This window comes from Bos javanicus, chromosome 14, assembly GCF_032452875.1.
Source record: "Bos javanicus breed banteng chromosome 14, ARS-OSU_banteng_1.0, whole genome shotgun sequence".
NCBI lineage: Eukaryota > Metazoa > Chordata > Mammalia > Artiodactyla > Bovidae > Bos > Bos javanicus.
Genome location: NC_083881.1, coordinates 3,075,229 through 3,098,554, shown reverse-complemented (window position 1 = coordinate 3,098,554; position 23,326 = coordinate 3,075,229). Strand labels below are relative to the sequence as shown.

The 23,326-nt window shown below is 46.2% G+C and overlaps 1 protein-coding gene across 8 annotated transcripts in view; it reads right to left on the bottom strand.

Annotated features, from left to right (window-relative positions):
• The window catches only part of TRAPPC9 (trafficking protein particle complex subunit 9), a 386,159-nt gene that overhangs the window by 347,735 nt on the left and 15,098 nt on the right, over window positions 1-23,326 (bottom strand). For 6 of the 8 annotated variants that reach the window (XR_009740729.1, XM_061438516.1, XM_061438519.1 and 3 more), the window contains exons 3-5: window positions 21,635-21,780; window positions 18,700-18,828; window positions 9,600-9,626 (exon numbers count right to left, since the gene is read on the bottom strand). Coding sequence is in view for 7 of the 8 variants with exons in the window: in XM_061438516.1 (XP_061294500.1) it covers window positions 9,600-9,626; window positions 18,700-18,828; window positions 21,635-21,780 (302 nt within the window). In the remaining variant the exon portion in view is untranslated. The remainder of the gene's footprint in view (window positions 1-9,599; window positions 9,627-18,699; window positions 18,829-21,634; window positions 21,781-23,326) is intronic. The other 2 variants (XM_061438518.1, XM_061438520.1) reach the window with 1 other exon arrangement.

Genomic DNA, 23,326 nt, shown 5'->3' with positions numbered 1-23,326 from the left:
AGAGTCAGACACGACTGAGAGACTTTTACTTCAACTTTAATGATTTACTGAACTCCAGGAGTGAGGCTGGGGGAAAAGGCATACGCAGCAACCAAAAAAATATAATCTGTAGGAACATAAAAAGAACACAGCTCACGGGAGAGCTTAGTGAGGCCGAAGATTTAATTTCACTCAATAGAAGAATAACACCCTCTAAAAATACTGGTATCCAATGGGTTTGATCTTTCTTGACATCTATAAAGTTTTGACAGCCCACATGTAACATTATTGTGAACCTGTGAAACACAGAGTCTACAGACAGGAAAATCAGTGCCACAGGCAGGCTAAGACCCAGGCGACAGCAAAGGAAAGGAGAGGGCGCAGTTAAGAAGGATGGGAAAGTTGGGGGGGAATCATCACAAGGGCTCTCAAGTATCAACCCAACAACTGTTTAATCATTCAGTCAAGAGAGAGTCACTGTGTTCCTAGGACAGGCAAGAGCGTACAGGAGGCCCAAGGTGGAAACTCGACAGACAAAGAGAAGCAGGAACAGAGGGAATAAAGCAGAGCCTGGCGAAGCAGCAGAGAGAGAAAGGCAAAACCACAAAAACAACAAGGGCCTGGATCAGGCAGGTACCAGTGTGACGGCGATGCCAGCAACGACCAGCAGGCTGGCACGACGTGAGCTCACGTGCATCTGCTCCCTAATGAGGAGACAAGCCCTGCCACATGGGCACCACCGGCCCTGACCTGCTGGGGAACAGCAGGAAGACAGGGCAGCTGGAGAGTCTGATGTTAACCAGGACAAGTGTGGGATAAACTCCTCCGGTACCAGTGACCGGGGCAAAGACGGACTTGTCAGTACACAGCACTGGGACAGCCGCAAGGCCACTGGGGGAGACGCAGCCAGACCCACACCTCACACCAAACACAAGAACACACTCCAAACTGGGGGAGATGCAGCCAGACCCACACCTCACGCCAAACACAAGAGCACACTCCAAACTGGGGGAGATACAGCCAGACCCACACCTCACGCCAAACACAAGAACACACTCCAAACTGGGGAAGATACAGCCAGACCCACACCTCACACCAAACACAAGAACAAACTCCAAACTGGGGGAAGATACAGTAGACCCACACCTCATGCCAAACACAAGAACACACTCCAAACTGGGGAAGATACAGCCAGACCCACACCTCACACCAAACACAAGAACACACTCCAAATGCTCTAGGATCTAAATCACAACAGAAGAGCATAAAAGAAGCTCAAAAACCTTGGGTAAGTTCATCTAAAACCTGAATTAAGGAAAGGCCCTCTAAGGATGCTTCCAGGGGATTGTCCCAGCCTAGGCATCTTCCCAACCCAGGGATCTTTCCAACCCAGGGATGGAACCCAGGTCTTTCACATGGCAGGCGGATTATCTACTGTCTGAGCTACCAGGAAAGCCCAAGAATACTGGAGTGGGTAGTCTACCCCTTCTCCAGGGGATCTTCCCGACCCAGGAACCAAACCACGGTCTCCTGCATTGTAGGCAGATTCTTTACCAGCTGAGCTACCAGGGAAGCCCAAATATGATTCAAATCCAAAGGCAATTTTAAAAATTAATAAACTCAATTACTTAAAAACACAGGGAAAATACTATAAACAAAGCCAAAACAGAAGCAACCAAAGAGAAAAGTATTTTCAACATATATCACCAAGGGCTAATATCCCTAATATATAAACAGGCCATAAAAATTGAGAGAAAAAAAAAAATCTAAAAATCCAGAAGAACAAAATGAGCAAAAGATATGAGCAGATGATTCATTTAAAAAAAAACATAGAAATAGCCCTTAAACATTAAAAATAAATTCAAATTCACTAATAGTAAGAGATACAATCTCTCAACTGTCTAATTGGCAAAAACGCAGACGCCTAACACCAGGCTCTGCAAGTGAGCTTGTGCTGAAAGGCATTCTCACGCACAGCCCCTGAGAAGGCAAACGGTGTGACCCTGACGGAGAAGAGTTTGGCAAAACTGAACAGAAGGCCATACATACTTACCTTTTGATCCAGTGATGCCCTATGCAGGAATTTACGCAAAGACACAACTCCAACAACACAAAAACACACACGTACGAGCTTATTCACTACAGTGTCCTCTGTAATTTACAGAGTATGGAAACAACCAAAATGTCCACATTAGAAGGCTGGGTAAATACAACACAGTAAAACAGATAAGAACATGTAGAGAAAATGAACGCGGCTTCCCGGGTGGCCCCCATGGAATCTGCCTGCAGTGCAGGAGACCCAGGTTCAACCCCTGGGTCAGGAAGATCCCCTGGAGGGAAGCAGGATGATGTCCGCAAGCTGATACGGACTGATTTCCAGTCCGTAAAAAGATGGTAAAAACAGACACAGTAAAATAAAATTTAAAAATAAAACCAAAAAAAGCCAAGTGTAAAAGGCATATGTAATATGCTACCTTTTCTCACAGGGCAACCTAGGAATCTACTTACAGGGCAGCAGTAGAGACGCAGCAGAGACTCGTGGACCCAGGCTGGGGGAGGGGAGGGCGCGTCTCGCTGAGAGCACCACGGACGCCTGTAGGCTACCATAGGTAAAAGAGATAACCAGTGGGGGCTTTCAGTATGACTCAGGGAACCCAAACTGGGGCTGTCTAACGCCTAGAGGGGCAGGAAGGGTGGGAGGTGGGAGGAGGTCCAGGACGGAGGGACGTGTGTATGCCCGTGGCCATCTCATGTTAGTCTATGGCAGAGGCCAACAGTACTGTGAAGCGATCATCCTTCAATTAAAAATAAATGAATTTCAAAATAAATGAAAACTCTTTATTATAAAGAGAAACAAACACCTAGTGAAAAGTAACTACTTAAAAACGAGTAGGAAATCGCCTGGCAACCCAGTGGCGAGGATTTAGTGACTCGCTGGTACTCTCAGGGCAGGGGCCTGGGTTCAATCTCTGGTTGGGGAACCAAGATCCCACAAGCCATGCAGTGTGGCTAAAAGTAAAATTAAATTAAAAAAATAAAAACAAGAGTATATTTAAGTTTTCATAAACTGAAAACACATCAAGTTTCTAGGGAAATCTGTACAAAATATTAAAATACATTCATCTTCAAAAATTCTAATTGAACAATGAAAACCCAAGAAACAAAGGGAAAGTCATATTTGATAGCCAACTTCAAAAGCATGGAGAGCAAGGCCTAGAAATCACAGTTCCTATAAGTATGACATTAACTCAATATAATGAGAGGAAAATCTTTACCCAGGAGATGGTGGAATTCTGTGCATAAGACAGGATAAACTCAGTGCACACTGCACCACACACAGTGATAATTTTCTTAAATACAATTCTAAAGTTAGAACATAGTTGAAAAGCTATAAAAATATTCTGAAAAACAGATAAAAACATGTATATATATGGAGGAAGCCTGCCCCCATGTCAGATATAAAAGCAAACTTATTCTTGTTCACTCATGAGCACTAATTACTTTATCCAAGGCAGAATATTTTAATTAAAACAAATAATCAATAGTATACTTCTCTTGTAAAATCTAGTTAATAAATTTACTCTGCTATGTAACCATAATGTGTCTAAGATAGACTTAAAATTAGTGACAGTATCTTTCTATGGCTTGTGGAACTCTTCTCAAAAGTCCAGGCTTTTGAAACAGATCTGAGCAGTGTCTCTACATTCCGATTCTCCTTGGGAAAGAAACAGCAGATGCCGTTGTCAGAATTCCACCATTACCATGGTTCACGAGCACCACGCTCTAACTCATCTGCTGGACAACGGCGCCATCCAGACACATCGTGACCAAACAAAATGCAACACGAGGGAGACAGGGACCCTATTCTGGGAAATTTATAATCTACGTCAACACTGAGGTTTTATTCACTGGTTAGCAAAATAAAATCAAATACTTTCTTCAAGTGTTCTATACTACGCCTCTGCTTCTGGTGTAATGACCAGAAAAGACTTAAGTAGGACTTTATTAGGTCAATTAGCAACAATTATCACGGGAGGGTAGTACAAAAATTAACTGATAGCAATGCTTCCACCTACATTAGACCTAAAATAAAACTACACCAAGCTCTGCAAGGTAAATGAAGAGATGAGGTGCCTAATGAGGAAAAAAATTTAATAAGAACTCAAAGAAGTAAAGACCTTAATTAACTAGTCCTATAGAAAGTAACCAGAGAAGGCAATGGCACCCCACCCCAGTACTCTTGCCTGGAAAATCCCATGGACGGAGGAGCCTGGTGGGCTGCCGTCCGTGGGGTCGCTAAGAGTCGGGGTCGCTAAGAGTCGGGGTCGCTAAGAGTCGGATACGACTGAGCAACTTCACTTTCACTTTTCACTTTCATGCATTGGAGAAGGAAATGGCAACCCACTCCAGTGTTCTTGCCTGGAGAATCCCAGGGACGGGGGAGCCTGATGGGCTGCCGTCTATGGGGTCGCACAGAGTCGGACACGACTGAAGCAACTTAGCAGCAGCAGCAGCATAGAAAGTAACAGAGGACGGTGGCCAAGAGAACAGGCTCCGGAGACAAACGTGTGGGTCTGGGCTCCCGCAGCCCCACTCTCTCAGTGCCTCTCTCCTAGATCCGCTGTAAGAATTAAACTGCTTTAAATATAAAGTTCACATAAAATAGCTCAGATCTTAGATATGACACTGAGAGCACAAGCAACAAAAAAAATTTAGATAAAGTGGACTGCATCAAAATTTAAAACTTCTATGCTTCAAAGGACACCATCAAGAAAATGGAAGAACAACACACAGAACAGGAGAAAATTTTTGCAAACTGTCTGATAAGGAACTTGCATCTACAACATAAAAGGAAGTCTTACAACTCAATAATAAAAAGACAAATAACCCAACCAAAAATAAAGGATCTGGGACTTCCCTGGTGGCCCAGTGGCTAAGACTCCCTGTTCTTTATGCAGGGGGCCCAGTTCATTCCCTGGCCAGAGCTAGATCCCACACGCTGCAACAAGGAGCCTCATGCCACAACTAAGACCCTGAGCAGCCAAATAAAGAAACAAACAAATGTTTTAGAAAAAAAAATAAAGGCTCTGAAAAGACGTTTTTCAAGCAAAATGTACAAATGGCCAACAAGCACAATGAAAAGACGTTTGGTACCATTAGCTGTAAAGGAAATCAAATCAAAACTACAAGGATGAAGAAAATTATAATTCAAAAAGATGCATGCCCTGCGATGTTCACTGCAGCACAGTTTACAATAGCCAGGACATGGAAGCAACCTAAGTGCCCATCAATGGAGAAATGGATAAAGAAGACTGTGGTACACATACAGCAGAGTATCACTCAGCCATAAAAAAGACCAGACCGCCTGCAGCGACACTGATGGACCTGGGCATTCCCACACTGAGTGAGTGAGGCACGAGAGAGACGAATAAAGGGCACTGCTCACATACGGCGGAGGAGGCGTGGCACCCACTCCAGTGCTCTCGCCTGGGAAACCCCACGGACGGAGGAGCCTGGTGGGCTGCAGTCCATGGGGTCGCACAGAGTCGGACACGACTGAGCGACTTCACTTTCACTTTTCACTTTCACGCATTGGAGAAGGAAATGGCAACCCACTCCAGTGTTCTTGCCTGGAGAATCCCAGGGACGGTGGAGCCTGGTGGGCTGCCGTCTATGGGGTTGCACAGAGTCGGACTCGACTGAAGCGACTTAGCAGCAGCACCAGCAGCTTATATACGGAACCTAAAAAAGGGTGCAAGTGAACTTGTTCCCAAAACAGAAGTAGAACAAAACAGATAACTAATACAGACCTACTGTACAGCACAGGGAACTGCACTCCATAACGGCCTATTATGGGAAAAGAATCTAAAAAAACAGCAGACTTTATGTAGTATATGTATAACTGATTCACTCCGCTGTATACCTGAAACTAACACAGCATGGCAAATCAACTATACTCCATATACATATACATCTAATATGGCAAACTAATGATATTTTAACCATTACTAAATGTACACAAATATTTACAAATACAAATGAAAATCACATTTACATTTTAAACAAGCCAAAAAAAAAAAAAAAGTACAAGGAGAATCCACTTAACACTAATAAGAATAGCTATAATCAGAAAGATAACAACACCAGACTTGGGACTCCAAGAGCCCCGGGGACGGTTGCACGAAGCTGGCCAGGAGAGAGGACTGGACTTGGGTTTGTCGCACTCCACTCGCAGCCTCCTTGTCGCCTGGGTTTAGGTGGCTCCCGCCAAGAAGGGTGGCAAGAAAGCTCCGTCCACCATCAACAAGGTGATGACCAGAAAATACACTATCAACCTTCACAAGAGCTTCCACAGAGGGGCTTTCGAGAAGCGTGCCCCTCGGGTATTCAAAGGAATCCTGCAATTTGTCATGGAGGAGGTGGGAGCTCCAGGCATGTGCGCTGACACCAGAACCAACAAAGCTGCTGGGCCAAAGATCAAGGAACGCCCCATGCTGTGTGAGGTTGTCAGAAGACATACGAAGACTCACCACAAGAGCTCTGTATGCTGGCTACCTACGTATCTGTCACCATCCTCAAAAGGCTACAGATGATTACTGTGGATGAAAACTAACCAGTAATTGTCAAATAAAGTTATAGAACTGGAAAAAAAAAGAGGAAAGATAATAACAAGCATTGATGAGGATAGAGAAACTGAAACTCTCACACACGGCTGCTAAGATTGTTAACTAACACAACCACCTTGGAAAACAATCTGGCAGTTTCTCAAATAGTTAAAACATTTAGCTACCCCATGACCCAGTACTTCTACTTCCCAGGCACGTACGAGAACTGCAAACATGTCCACGTAAAAAATTATACATGAATGTTCATAGCACCATTACTCCTTAACAGCCAAAAAGGAGAAACAACCCAAAAGTCTATCTGTAAGGTGAAATGTCATTCAGCAAAATCAAAACACGAAGTACTGACTCGTGCTACAACATGGACATTGCAGACGTTATGCCAAGCTAAGGACGTTAGTCACAAAAGACTACAGTTGTAGGATTCCATTTACACGAAATGTCTGCTGCTGCTACTGCTGCTAAGTCGCTTCAGTCGTGTCCGACTCTGTGCAACCCCACAGATGGCAGCCCACCAGGCTCCCCCGTCCCTGGGATTCTCCAGGCAAGAACACTGGAGTGGGTTGCCACGTCCTTCTCCAATGCATGAAAGTGAAAAGTGAAAGTGAAAAGTGAAAGTGAAGTCGCTCAGTTGTGTCTGACTCTTAGCGACCCCATGGACTGCAGCCCACCAGGCTCCTCTGTCCATGGGATTTCCCAGGCAAGAGTACTGGAGTGGGGTACCATTGCCTTCTCTGAAGTGTCTAGAACAGGCAAATCCAGAGAGAAGAGCTGCTGCGTGGGGCACAGGAGGTCAGGGAAAGTGGGGGGTGACTGGGGTGATGAAAAGTTCCAAGACTGAGGGTGACACACCACTCGGGCATACAGTGGAGCCTCTGTATGTTTTAATGGGTGAACTGTAGGAAAACTGTTAAGAGTAAAAAAGCCCCTTGGACCAGTACTCTGACATTGTAAGTGCAAACTGCTCACTTTTATTACAGGAGGAAGAAACTCCCGTCAACATGAATATGGGAAAAGCAAATTTGAGTTAACTGAATTGGACAGAAAATCATTTCACTGGAAATAGGGGCTGAACGTTCACAAAACACTCAGAAATGACAAGAAATAACAGTGTGACCCCACGAAGCATTCTGCTTCAAATGCCCATCAAGGGCTCGGAAGCTGAGTGGTGAGAAATGGCTGGAGGAGAAGCCTGGTTTGCTCGTGTTGGTGCGCCCCACCAAACAAGCACCGGAGCCAGTAACCAGGGGCTGTCAAACTGCTCCTTCCAGCCCGTGAAATGTCTGTGCGGAAAGAGGGCAGCAAAAACCCTGAGACAGTTTGCTTCAAATAACTCACCCATTGAAAGCTCAAAAATTAAAAGACAGTGATTCAGTTTCAGGCTGGGTTTTCTGTGGAGCCAAACAAGAGAACACCAGCCGTCGAGAGGCAGAGTCAGGGCAAGGCTCCCCACCAGCAGGCTTCCCACCCACACGTGTGCCAGGGTTTAGCGGGCAGAAGAGATGAGCCTAACGTCTGAGACAGGAGATGCTGGCGCGTGAAGAGAGGGCGCAGCCAGCCCTGGACAAAGGCCCCGCAAGCAGAGGCTAGAAGGTTCCTGGTGAACTGGAGTGGCCTGGAGCGTGAGGGGGTGGCAGTTGCTGCAGAATCTCAATCTCTCCTCGCTCTTTCTGGGGAGGAGAGGCCCAGGCTGCGTCCTTCTTGCCTGGAACCAAGACAGAGGGCGCCCTGGGGACACCAGACCCCGGCTCTTCGGCCAGCCTCAAGCTCTCCCACGGGACCCTGACATGTGCCTGAACAACAGCGCCCACAGAAACACCCCCACTTCACTCTCAGCACTCAAGACTGAGTTTCAACCTGATACCACCTTATCTTGAAAAGTTGCAGAAGTAAAACACATGACATTGTTCCTTTAATCTCAACGTGTGACTGATTTTTCTGACATCGCTAAGCTCTTTCTACCTAGTAAAGCATCCGGTTCTCCCACAAGTGAATCCAGGACTTCCTGTCAGGCAAAACTAGCCGGTGTGGCCTCGATAACTTCTACTGGTCAAACACCAACACATCTAACACTGATTTCATTGTTCATCGATTTCAGCCAGGAGGTGCAGGAGTGTCCTTCAGCTACAGAGCCCAACCTCAGCTGCTTTCTCATCAGCACCTTGGGTCTCCTGAAAACACCACAAAACATTTGCTTCCCTTCCTACACATAGGAAGGGAAACACTTCCACAAACTCCATCAGGGAACATCAGCCTAGAGGAAGAATGCAACACAAATGTTAAAACAAAGATCAACAAACCTGAAGCACTTTCATCTCAGAAGCAAGATACGCAATGAGATGAGGGAAGGTGTGCTGGCCACAAAGCACGTGTAAGCATGACCCCCTGATTTCTAGCCTTCAAAGGATGGGAGGGTTTTCTTTCTTTTTTTTTTTTTTTAATGACTCTTTGTTCATCGTTTCCAATTAAGCCAGAAAATAATAGATCTCATTTTGAAATAATTATGCACTGCAATAAAAGAGACTTTTGCTATATTAATTAAAGAAGACATTAAGAGAGGAAAGAAAAACCCACCTCTGCAAAAAAAAAAAATGCACAATGTCTTTCCCTGTTAATACACACACAAAATGCAACAGAGAGTTCAAATTCACACTGAGAGGAGCGTAAGCCACAGAATCAGAGCAGAATCACGACTTCAAAATTAACTGGACAGGCATGCTCAGGGCATTCAGAGGATTTTAAAGGCACACTGCAAATCATTCACTTAACCATGCTGGAGGAAGGGCTTCCCTCCCAGACAGACAACATCAATCAATAGGGTGCCCCATCAAACAAGGAACAAACAGCAATCACATTTGTAACTGTACTGATTTAAAGTTACTTAAATCAGCACGTTCCAAAGATCACAATCCAGAAACTGAAACCATTCATTCACACCACCACGAAACAAGCACTTTAAAAAAAATTACCGAGAGACTAAGCACATAGATCATGTACCTGGGTCAATGAGGACTTCCTGGGCCCCTGGAAGAAAGAACAAATTATGACCTTTTATCTGAAAAACAAAGCCACTTTTAAAGATAACTACTAAATCACATTTCATAATTCACATGCCCTCGAAAAATCTGAGACACTTGTATCTGATCAGAAAAACAATTCTGAGTAACAGTATGTTACAATTCAATGCCTTTATGCTTTAGAAGGAAAAAAGGAACGCTACTGGTTCTCATACCCTGCACAAACTGTAACGTACCTCCCTGTCTGCCTCCCGCCCCGCTTTCTAACCGCACGCTCCCCGACTCTTCTGAAACAAGCATGACAATTTATTCCCTCAAATCGGCCAAATGACAGATGTGAAAGTGAACTACCAATTTATTTGTGTAAATAAATGCCCACACCTTGGTCTGGAAGAGAAAGGTATCAGATGGCTACATGGAACTTATTTCTCCTTTGCTGACATCACACACACACACACACACACACACACACACACACACTCTGAATTACTGGACACTTCACAAGTTGAGGATTTCCAATTTCTAGAAGGCAGCTCTGTAGTTAGTCTACAACACGAAACTGTTAACTTCATTAATTATCAAGAAGGCTTTGAAAGCCTTGATCATCTGCTGAATCATCCAAATATCAATGAGACCCAGTTAGCCTTCTCCATAGAACGCAATTTCTCACGATGGCGAGTCACACCCTAAGAGGCACTGGATCCAAGAATTCTGCCCATCATCAGCTCTGACAGTTTTTAAACACATTAACAAGATTCACAAAGCTGTGTCCCAATAACATAGTTGTACTGAAATAGCACATGTATTCAACTGTCCACACAGAGAACAGCTCCCAGGACACTACTTAATAGCCACTTTGTGTATTGCAATCTTTATTTTTAAATGCAGACTAAAAATCACTGCAATCCAGAAGCCACCATTATAATAAGAAACAGGTGCTTTCTATCGTTGACACTGACTATACACCAAACACAACACTTGACCGCCAACACGTGTGACTGTCAGGGCAGCCCTACAAGGCAGGTGGGGATGAGAAAGCCTTCGGGGCAGATGGACTGACGGACGGACGGGGAGCCAGGGGAGCTGCTCCATCGCAGCCCCCAACAAGTGCCACCAGGTCTGCACCGAGAGGGTACTGGCTGCGGGGAACCTCGGGGAGTTTGGGATTTCAACATGGTGCTAAAAATGTCCTGTTCAGTGAAAACTCTGATCAAATATAATACCCTGTGCCACATCCTTTAAATAGGAGACCTTTTTTTTTTTGATGCCTCAGAGTCATTATCACAATCATCAATTACTCAACCCCTCAGGGCGTCCAGGGATGAACGGGGTCCCATGCTAACCGCACTGAGACTGCAGAGCTTTTCAGGCTGTTTTATGAAGTTTGTAAAAATCTTTTTATCTCATGACTCACCCAGGCGGTCAACCACCACTTCTTACTGGTGTGAATGTACCACCTGAAATGACCCTTTTCTGTCTTTTAAGCTAATTCATCTAATCCAATCTTTTCAAAGAAGAAGCTCAAGCACAAAAAAATGGACTGCTTTCTACCAGCTGGACTTTAACTGGACTCCCTGGAAGCTCTTTCCTTTCATTAAGCCCACTTCCAGGTACATGACAGTCTTCTGATTGGTGGGCTCTGCTAACTGATTATCTGGGCTACTCAGAAGCTTCTCATCTTATGTCCATGTGTGAGGGGGTGTGGAGATAATAATTGGCACTGTCTGAAGAAATCACAATGAGAAACAGGACATCGTCCAGCCAGAGCTCCAGGGGTACCTCAGTGTGCTCAGGAATTATATTATCAGCATCATCCACCCCCAATGGACAGGTTTCACATTAACCAAACTCGAACAGACCTGCTGCTTAGACCACGAAAAATGAGGGTCACGGTGCATGGACCTGGCTGAGACGCAGCTGTGAACGCCCGTGTAACTCTCCCTTTCCCACTGTTTCCAGGCTGGCTGATGGACAGGCGCATGTACAGATCCACGGACGGGCTGAACGCTGAGAGCCTGGAGCCAGACTGCCGGGGTTTGAGTCCCAGCTCTGCCGCTTACCAGCTCTGTGACCTTGGTCAAATCACTTACCCTGGCTCTCTGTGCCTCAATCCCCACATCTGTAAAATTGGGATCATAATCCACCCCACCCCACTTGTTTGTTGTGAGGATTAAAGAATTAAAGTAGCGTCTGTAAAATGCTTAGAAAAGCAGGTAGCGGGTGCTCAACAAGCGGTGCCTGTGAAGCGTGCCGCGCGTACGTGCTGAGCTGGATCCAACTGTTTCGTGACCCCATGGGCTTCGCCCTCCACACTCCCGACCTCTGATCCACGGCCAGCCCTCCTCACACAAACGGGCCGAGGAGTGGGCTCGGGGAGTTTGGGAGACAAGGGGGACACGGGAAACCTTCCTTTGCCCAGGTGCTGGCCACGCTCGGGAAGCGCCCAAGATGCTCAGCTCCATGACGTGACGGCCCTGAGCACGGCGGGGCCAGGTCCCCTCGCGAGCGCCCGCTGTGACCCGAAGCGGCCTCTCCAGCCCCAGGACACACTATTAAGACACCCGTTTCCCCGAAGCCCTGAAGTGCACGGAGAATGAGGCCTTATCAGTAACTAAGAGGACATTTCCTCCACCCCCTACACTTTCGCCCCATCTCTCAGTTGGCTGGTGGAGAAAACAGGAGTGTAATTACTGGGTCCACCGGAGCCCCAGCATGAATTAATTAGCCAAAAATGGCGCGGCTTAATGTTCAGGGTGACTGTACAGCGGCCTCATTCCGATGCTGCTGCTAAAGTATGAGTACAGGAACTACTGACCTTCTTCAAATATTTTACCCATTTCTTAATTGGATCTTTCATCATAAAACCAGCTTTCCCTGTTTTAATTCCTTCGTAATTGCTAAAGACTGTAAAATGATGGCTTCATACAACAAGAGCTAAGGGTCTGTGCTCTTTTGAGAGAACCACCATGCTAAACACTTCACATAACTTCTAACTCTCACCATTCTACAAAGCAGGCAGGAGCATCTCTATTTTACACACAAGGGGGAAACTCAGAAAGAACTGACTCAAGTTGGCATGGCTAAAGGGGTAGCATGTGAATTCAACCCAAGTCAAAAAACTACCCTCCCTCCTACACCAACCAAATCACCTCCCACTGATAAACGCACAGCAGCAGGTTCAATACTCGGGGAGCTCAACACATTTTTCTGCTTTAAGGTGCTCCCAGGGACCACTTGTTTTATAAAGTCGTGGCTCACTGGTTTCTAATATTGGAAGAAAAGTCCAATTTTGCCATTGTTTGCACAGCAAGCCTGAAATTTGCACACTGAGATGACAGAATAAAAATAAGGTATAAATAACTAGAATAATTCTTCCAGGTAACCAGACATAGTGGACAATGTGCTATCCTGAAGCACTAAACAAAGTCAGATTAAAGGACTGTCACTTAAATCTTCCAGACAGGAAAGTGAAGACTTTTTAAAGGTGCAGCAGCGCCACCTATGGCCCGAAAGGCTTTCTGCACAATAAAGGATTAATAAAAGGTTTTCAAAAATAGGAGACGCAGAGCCTATAACTAAAAGCTTAGATACTAAGAGCACACACTGAATTCTGCTTCAGGGGAGGGACTGGAATTCAGTACTTAATCTAAAATTGTTAACATTCCTGAACATAAACAAAAGACACAGGCTCGTGGAAACTGATCTTCGAAGAAGAAGGAATCCAGTCCGGCCTCTTCACCTTACAGGCGGGGAGACTGAGACCCAGGCCCGTCCGTCCAGCAGTCAGCTGTAAAGCTCTGCGCGTCCTCGCGTCCCGTGCTGGCTGAGACCCAGGCCCGCCCTTCCAGCGGTCAGCTGTAAAGCTCTGCACGTCCCGTGCTGGCTGAGACCCAGGTCCGCCCTTCCAGCGGTCAGCTGTAAAGCTCTGCGCGTCCTCGCGTCCTGTGCTGGCTGTACCAGCTCTGTACTCATGAAAGGCAGGTCTGCATGCTTCCACAAGCTGGTAATCTAAGTGTCTGGCAAAACACTTCCCAAAGAGTAGCAGCAGTATAGTGAAAGTCGCTCAGTTACGTCTGACTCTTTGCGACTCCATGGACTACAACCCAGCAGAATCCTCTGCCCATGGAATTCTCCAGACAAGAAGACTGGAGTGGGTTACCATTCCCGTCTCCAGGAGATCTTCCTGACTAAAGGATTGAACCTGGATCTCCTGCATTGCAGGCAGATTGTTTACCATCCAAGCCACTCCCAAGGAGTGGCTACAAATCATACAATTTTGTTGAAATAAATCAAACATTTATTTATATATTAAAACACTATGAGCTCTACTTTTATTCTCTCTATAAAAGAAAAATGACAGATGTCAAATCAACATTTTGATTACTTAAAACCTATTAAGCGTACAGGAAAAAAATCAAAATTTTAACTACCAAAGAATTAAGCTTATTCTCTGAAAGTAATCAATAATGATTTTTCTAAGGGTCAATGCCTGAGGTCAAATTCCTAGCAATTAAGAGATTCTAGTGAGCGACTTCCCCACTCCAGTACTCTTGCCTGGAAAATCCCATTGACGGAGGAGCCTGGTGGGCTGCAGTCCATGGGGTCGCGAAGAGTCAGACACAACTGAGCGACTTCACTTTCACTTTTCACTTTCATGCACTGGAGAAGGAAATGGCAGCCCACTCCAGTGTCCTTGCCTGGAGAATCCCAGGGACGGGGAGCCTGGTGGCTGCCGTCTATGTGGTCACACGGAGTCGGACACGACTGAAGCGCCTTAGCAGCAGCAGTGGATGATCACACAGCAATGTGGATTATGAGGTGTCAAAAATGTATGTTCTGCACAAATAATCTTCAAGTTCTTCAGCTTTAGACAATTTAGCTAGTCCCTAGCTAAAGGAAGGCACTCATTTCATCAAAACTTCCTACTGCACTAAAAAAAGAAGTAACTGAATCCTTGTCACTTTAAGTCACATTCATATAAAGTATATACACAGTGAATATTCATCAGTAATGCAGTTGATCCTTCTAAATGATCTGTCATTGTGACAGCAAGTTTTTACTGAACATCTCTTGGGTGCTTAGTACAAGGTGTCTGACTCAGTCAGACAGGGTAAATAACATTCTTCAAATTTCACAAATGAGGAAATATACTTAAGCCATAAAAAAAAAACCATCTTGCATATTCATCATAAGGAGAGAAAACAATAAAAATTTAACTTTCCCTCAACACTCAGTGGTTTAATCCTTTCTTCCATACTACAGACTACATAAAACCAATTCAGTCTTTACAACTTTTCCTTTCAACAAGCCTCACTAGCTGGAATCAAGATTGCTGGAAGAAATATCAATAACGTCAGATATGCAGATGACACCACCCTTATGGCAGAAAGTGAAGAGGAACTAAAAAGCCTCTTGATGAAAGTGAAAGAGGAGAGTGAAAAAGTTGGCTTAAAGCTCAACATTCAGAAAACGAAGATCATGGCATCCGGTCCCATCACTTCATGGGAAATAGATGGGGAAACAGTGGAAACAGTGTCAGACTTTATTTTTTTAGGCTCCAAAATCACTGCAGATGGTGACTGCAGCCATGAAATTAAAAGACGCTTACTCCTTGGAAGGAAAGTTATGACCAACCTAGATAGCATATTCAAAAGCAGAGACATTATTTTGCCAACAAAGGTCCGTCTAGTCAAGGCTATGGTTTTTCCAGTGGTCATGTATGGATGTGAGAGTTGGACTGTGAAGAAGGCTGAGCGCCAAAGAATTGATGCTTTTGAACTGTGGTGTTGGAGAAGACTCTTGAGAGTCCCTTGGACTGCAAGGAGATCCAACCAGTCCATTCTGAAGGAGATCAGCCCTGGGATTTCTTTGGAGGGAATGATGCTGAAGCTGAAACTCCAGTACTTTGGCCACCTCATGCGAAGAGTTGACTCATTGGAAAAGACTCTGATGCTGGGAGGGATTGGGGGCAGGAGGAGAAGGGGACGACAGAGGATGAGATGGCTGGATGGCATCACTGACTCGATGGACGTGAGTCTGAGTGAACTCTGGGAGATGGTGATGGACAGGGAGACCTGATGTGCTGCGATTCATGGGGTCGCAAAGAGTTGGACCTGACTGACTGAACTGAACTGAACAGAACTTTTCCTTTCAACAAGCCTCACTAAAGAAAAACGAATGGTAGGTCTGCATGTTCAAAAGCCCACTTCTCTTTTGCACTGTATTCACTTGCAATGTTTACTTTTTCGTGCTTACAGAGTTAAAAATTCCTAACTTTTTAGGTCATTAGCTGAGAATAAGACATTTGGGAAAATACACAATTTTAATCTATGCTGCTCCGTCTCGTGTTCTCACAGGTCTCTCTTCTTTGAAGCCTCATCAGGCTGAGATCACTAAAGCCAGTCATTTATGAACACACTGCAGTTTGGGAAGCCAGTCAATGGGAGGCGGATTAGAGGAGCAACTGAGACGCACACTGTGGTCGCCCAGCCTGGTTCCAGCCGCGAGTCTGCCCCTGAGAGCGGCGTGATTCGGACCAAGTGACCAAATCTGCTTAAACCTCAGTCCCTCGCCTGCAAAAAGGAGTTACTGATAACTACCTTCAAATACCTGCTATGGGGTAAAACCTCAGGAAGCAGTTAGCACAGCCTGGCTGGGGGGAGGTGCCAAATGATTCCTGGCTGTTTTGGTGATGATGCTTGCTGTTAGTAATTTAAGCTAGTCCAAAAAGGAGGAATATTTGTAAGTCAATAAGCATTTCCTTTTGGACTGATTGTACAATGTCCTATTGATTTTTTAATAAAGCAAGTTTTGTCCATTAATTATAGGCTTAAAGCAAGTTTTGTCCATTAATTATAGGCTTAAAGGGACAAGTCTCCAGAAAAACAATGAGTGGCCTCTAAACTCTGAATACAAGAAAGTGAAGTTTTGTCAAAAAAAAAAAAAAAGGCAACAGAAGGAGAATTAAAGTGAAAAGAGGGACTACAGAATGCATTTTGAAACTAAACTCAATTTTAAGGGGGGGAAAAAATCCCTTTTCTCAGGTGAAATCTTGAAAAGTACATAAAGCGGATCTGAGATGTCTAGAATCTTTTAACTTTATTCATGGATTCATATCACCAAGCCTTAAAACTACTTGACAATCAACAATAATACTCCTGATATATAACAGCCCAACATTCATCCAGGACTGGCTCGGACTGGCAGGTCCTTTGCACGTGTCTCGTGTCTCATTCAGACTCACAAGGACCCGCTGAGGGAGATACAACTATCATCTCCCCCATCTCACAGGCAGGGAAACTGAGGCACAGAGATTAAACTGGCTCCAGGTCACATCGGCATTAAATGACATCTGTATTTTCGCTGCTTTGCTGGTGAAGAAGGAACCTGAGACAGAATTCAAGGAAGAATGTTAAACAATCACACTGTCTCATCTTCATCTCAAAGAGTAGATCCGTAAACTCCTGGTGTAAGATGGGGCTACAAACTGAGTAATCTTGAAATCTGTAACCAAGATGAAGCAGCATGGACATGCATGCTCATGATATCAAATCCGTGCACAGCTCTGGGCCCTTTACTACCTGAAAGGCGGTGAGACCATCTCCTGTCTAAACAAGGGCAGTGTGGCTTTTCTGCTCTCATCCGAGCCTCACTGGGTGATCTCCTCGGACTGCCTCCAACAATAAAAAGTTCTCAAGTGCTGCACACCACGCAGGGCTAAATAAAGACTTTTCTCTACTGCAGACAGAGCACTTTTCAGGTTTAAAACATTTTTTTTACCTTTATTCAGCAGTAAGAGAGACTGAAACATTACCCTAAAAGGTCTCTGGAATCTCACTAGTCACGCAAGTGGCACAGTCGTACCACATTTTCTCTTTAAATCTCAGGGAAATAATAAAACAAAAGGCGTCCCCAGAGAGAGAGCAGACTCTCCACAGAGAAGAGAAGACAGCTGTCCCCTGGGTTGGAGATTTAAGCACTGGGCCACTGGTTGAAATGCCGAAATCTTGTCACAGAGGCAGCAGTTATAACAACACGGGAAAAACATAGGTGGTGAGCACCGACCAGAGGCGTCTCCGGTCAGAACCGGAACACAGGCAAGTGGGGAGCAGAGGCCTTCTAGACCTCAGATTTCATCACTTCACCTGCTTTACCCTCCTCTCTAGTAACTGAGACCCCACTAGACCCATTAAGAACGGTCTGGTGAAGGACGATAAAACATCTTCGAGAGCCATCAGAGCTTTATCTAAGCATTTTGACACAGAATTCAGACCAAGTGGCTACACAGACTGACTCATAAAGGTGGTCTCCACAGTCTTTGCTGGTGTCGGGGAAAATGGTAAAACTGAGGGGAAAAAGAAATGTAAGACATTTCCCTTCCAATACTCATCAGCTGTCATGGGGTTTCTCTTTGGGGGTTAAAAAAAAATTTTATAAAAATTTCACGGATCAAAAAACGCCTAGTAGCTTTATGTATAGCCTTGACCTCTGCATTCTGTTACTATCTTCGTGACCTGTGAGGTAGCACAACTACATCCTCAATGTTTATTGCAAATTCATTCACTAGGAGTCAGAAGGGTCAAGTTCACAGAACAAGCGTCTGGGGGTCTGCTCCTCCAAAGACGATTTTTTACTCTCTCTAGATGCTAACAAAACATCAGCAAATCAAACTTCACTGATTAAGAGAACTCCATCAACCAGGAAAAAAAAAAAAAAACAGCCCCTGGTCCCTCAGTTGGCTGTTAAAATTGATATCGAGGACTCCCTTCACCAAATAGCCAGAAACTATGACAAGGACCCAGACACAGAACTTCAAAGTCGGTCTACCATGAAATTTCATGCGGCTGCTCCAGAAATCAACCCATCATCGCAATCCATTAATATCATTCAGTAAGACTCAATAAGATCAATACATATTTTAACAGGATCAGAAGACAAGGTCTCATGTGCAGGATTTCTGACTCAACAGATTCTACTCTTTATTCAAACAGCAGGCAGGCTTCACTCAGAGGGGACCGGAGTGGATTGCTCCTGCTTAAGGACGGTGACAGGGCCCAGCACAGGGCAGGAGCGGAGCTCACCTGGACGATGTCTGTTGGCCGCTTCTGCAGGAAGGGCGCTCCCCGGGAACCTGCGAGCTCCAGCTTTACCGCCAGTTCCACCAGGGTAGTGATAGATGACAGAGGCCGAACACAACCCTTCCAGGGCAGCTGGGCATTAAACAAAGGGTTTGGTTAATAAAGTTAGCAGCCCATCGTTAGCTAAAAATTACCCTAAGAATGATGTGAGCAATTTGATGATGTGGAAAATGCCAGTTTCCCCAAAACATAGGTCAAACCTACAGATGACTGGTTTTGTTACAAACAGGACCAGGGCCCCTATCACGTCTGGCGTCGAGGCTGGCAGCACAGAAAGTTCTCGTGAAGCTCAAGGTCTCACTGAGGGGCTGAACACAAGCCAAACAGGTGTTCATTCATTCCTTTAACCAGCAGTCCGGCTCACACTGTGTGGCAAGCGCTGTGCTGGAGGACGACACTGCAGATGGATGGAGCAGGAAGTGCCCCGCGCCAAAAGGATCCTTGAAACCGTACCAGTGGACCGTACCGCAGGAGCAGAAGAACACCTCTCCGCATCCCTGACCCTGACAGCACCGACCCATCTGCAGCAAACACCTGCACGCATCTCCTCCTCGGAGGCAGTCGGGGCCGCTGTGACGTGCCCACCTTCCACCGCTGGAGGTCACACCCCAACAACCTGGGCTGGGCCACTCGCCCCACAAGTCCTGTGCAGTGAGCGTCTTTATCCAGCAGCTCGGAGGTTCTCAAACTTTTTGGTCTCAGAACTCCTGGATGCTTTTTTTCTGCAGGTTACATCTACAGATAATTACCGTGTTTGAAAATAAAACTAGAAAAAGATTTAAATATTTATGTGTTCAAACCTTTTAGAAAAGAATAAGCCCGTTACGTGCTAAATTTCAATGAACAATAACTATGTTTCAAAACAAAACTGCATGCTGGAAGGGTGACACTGTTTTGCATTTTTTACAAATTCTTTAATGTCTGACTGGAGACAAGTGTGCTGGATTCTCACACCTGCTTCTGTGGTCGATCTGCTGTGACGTCACACGTCCTGGGGTCCCTGGGACACCCCCCTGTGTGTTTCTGAGGGACCCAGAATGAAAAAGGCCACAGTGGCGGTCCCCCTACTCACACCGCCTTCACGGAACCCAACCGGCCGTGCTCACCAGGTGGGTCGGGGGCCCAGTGGCGTTCTCCGGGGGCGAGTGCCTAAGCTGCAGCCCTACTCCACCAGCCCGGAACAACTCGTTACAGACCTCTCCTTCAAGGAGACAGGAAGACTCCCATTCACCATCCCTCCTGCTTAGTCCTCTACCAGTTTCTCATTTTTTCCCCATCTCTTCCTTCTCTTTCCCTATCTCCTTTAAGAAGCCAAATTACAAAATTCAAGTCCATTTTAAAATTTACATTTAGTGTGTTCTATCCCTGTGTTAGTTGCTCAGTCATCCAACTCTGTGCGACCCTATATGGACTGTAGCCCGCCAGGCTCCTCCGCCCATGGGATTCTCCAGGCAAGAATACTGGAGTGGGTTGCCATTCCCTTCTCCACGTGTGTCCTATGGGACGCCGCTAATCTTCTATTGAAGAACTTCACAGCTTCCCTCTGACTTGTGTTTACTGTAAGTGGCTGACGGGCCCTCTGAACTGCTGGCCTCTTCCAGGAAAGAGCCCTGTATCAGTCCTCACTGGCACTGCACTCATTTAACAAGCATTTGCGGAACACCTACAACTCGCTAGCTGATGGACACATACAGACCACGCCTCCCACTCCCGCCTGCAGGAGACAGTCCCTGAAGGACAAAAACATGCTAACAGGCAGCCCCAGCATGGAAAGTAAACTCCATGCAGACGGGATTCTGTACAAGACCCACTGCACCCACTGCATGGAGGGGTCAGAAGAGGCTGTCCTTTGAAGCAGCTTTTAAAGTTTTTTTAGTTGAGATACAATTCCCCCAGTCAAAAGCGTACGATTCAGCAGTTCTGTGCGTTCACTGCTGTGCAACGCTTGCCCTGCCTAATCCCAGAATCTTTCCATCTCCTGAAGAGAAAGCCCACTCCCGTTGGCAGACCCTCCCCATCCCCATCTCCCACCTCCCCCGCCTCCCCCGCTCCTGGCCCAGGCAACCAGTCATCTGCTCTCTGCCTCTAGGTCTGCCTGTGCAGACATTCCAGGTCATCAGAGTCATACACTGTGCAGCCTTTTGTGTATGGCTCCCTTTACTCGACATGATGTTATCAGGGTTCGTCCGTGTTGTGGTGGTACACTATCTCACTGGTGTTTATGTCTGAACGGTGTTCCACTATATCCAAGCACCGCATTTTGTTCATCTATTCATCAGCTGACAGATGAGGTTTTGAAGAATGAGTGTAAGAGATGACTAACGTGGGGAGTGGCATTCTAAGCGGAGGGCAAGATGTGCTTTAAAAAACTGTCGTTTAGTCACTCAGTCGTGTCTGACTCTTTGCGACCCCATGGACTATAGCCCACCAGGCCCCTCTGTCCCTGGGGTTCTCCAGGCAAGAATACTGGAGTGGGTTGCCACTTCCTTCTCCAGGGGATCTTCCCGCCCCCGGGATAGAACCCATGTCTCCTGCAACTCCTACACTGGCAGGAGGACTCTTTACCACTGAGCCACCAAGGAAGTTTTAAAGAATAAATAAATAAAAAGTAAAAAAAACAAAGCAACAAGCAAGTTCAGTGCATCTTAGGGAGAGTTTCCATCCTGGATCCAGCAGGACGGAAATGCAGCCGCGCGTGGGAAAGGGCGAGTGGAAAGGTGAGGCGGTCACCCCGAAGATTCCCCACTGCAGTCAGCTCAGTGGACAGCTTCCCTGCCCTCACCCTATGTTTTTAGAGCCATTTTTCCAAGGTTTTCTCTTTTCCCAAATAGCAGTTGCTACCATGGTGTATGTGATCATCTTCACCAGGTCCTCTTACCTCCAAGCCACAGGAAGTCATTCACCGAGCGCAGCAGCTCCACCGACATGTGGTAATGAACCAGGGAGTCCTGCAGCATCCCGGCCTGCAGGCACAAGTCCCCCACGTGCTTCCGCATGCGGCCCTGGCACCGCTTCTTGTAATGTCTGAAAGGTGAGGTGAACGGAAATGTATCACTGCCAACGCCCGGATTCGGCCCCAAAAGCACGCTGGCTAAGCACTATTCAACTCTCTCACTAAAGAAAGCGCTAAGAAGGCAACTTTAGGCTCTACGGTTGAAAGCCAGCCACCATCATTGTCAGTAATATAAGCCAAGTTATTTTCTAAGTGCAAGAGAGTTCATGTATTTCCTGTGGATAATATTAGAGGGGGCTTTTCCTTTTCAAATTTTCCAATCACAACATTAGCACAAGAAAGTTTGTTTCGGCCTTTTAAAAAAATCAATTATCTTCCACGTTCTTAACTTCAAACCTATTATTATTTTATAGAGAGAGCTGTGCTGCATATTACAAGCCAACTGTTTGGCTTTTGCAAACCTTTATCTGCACGAGTTCAGAGCAAGCTTTAATGCTGCTTTGAGTGGTGGGACCCAGAACACTCGCTAACAGCTCTTTAAATATTGGCAAGGATGTGCTACTAAATAATGCAACAGCTTCTAACTCTATATCAACTCGGAAACCAGAGAAACCATACCAATATCTCACTTCTTCATTTTAAATATTCCTGTTCTTTTGAATATTAAATTTCTTTAAAGATTTCTTTTCAAGCAAAACAGCAGCTATATTAAATTTCCTCTCGCCAAGAAAGCAATCTGATCAAGAACTAAAAACCCCTATGTTAATCCAAAAGATGTGAGGCTTCTGGCTAAATGAATGTACAGATCCCAGGACAAACTTAAACCCCGTCCTCTCTAACTCTGGAATGGAGCTTTTCTGTTCCCAACATTGGCTGAACTAAGATCACCACATAAGGCAGAGGAGAGAAGAGGAACGTGAGCCTGACCCCCGCCTTTCTGCCAGGACAGCCCCCGTGGACAGGCCTCCCCAAGGAGGGCAGTACACCTACGCCCCTCCCGCTCCGGAGCACCCTCACCTCCACCCTCACACGCCCCCTCCACCGCAACACACACACACACACACAGGAGCACCCTCACCTCCACCCTGCTACACACACACACACACACACACACACACACACACACACACACCGCCTAGAGGGGCCTCACCTCCACCCTGCTACACACACACACACACACACACACACACCGCCTAGAGGGGCCTCACCTCCACCCTGCTACACACACACACACACACACACACAGGAGCACCCTCACCTCCACCCTGCTACACACACACACCCACCCCTAGAGGGGCCTCACCTCCACCCTGCTATACACACACACACACACACACACACACACACACACCCCCAGAGGGGCCTCACCTCCGTGCCTGTGACATACACACACCCACCCCTAGAGGGGCCTCACCAAAGCATGCGTCTGGTTAGGTCCCCCCCCAACTTCAAAGCCTTGCAAGGCTCCCCAGTACAGCTCCAGCCCCCCTCCCCTGCCCCCTGCCCTCCCGAGCTTCCCAGGGGCCTGGTTCTTCTGCCAAGCTACTACCCACTGGCCATAGGGCTCATTCTGACTCAGTTTCTCAAGGAAGCCTTCCCTGCCTCCAGCCTCTGCAC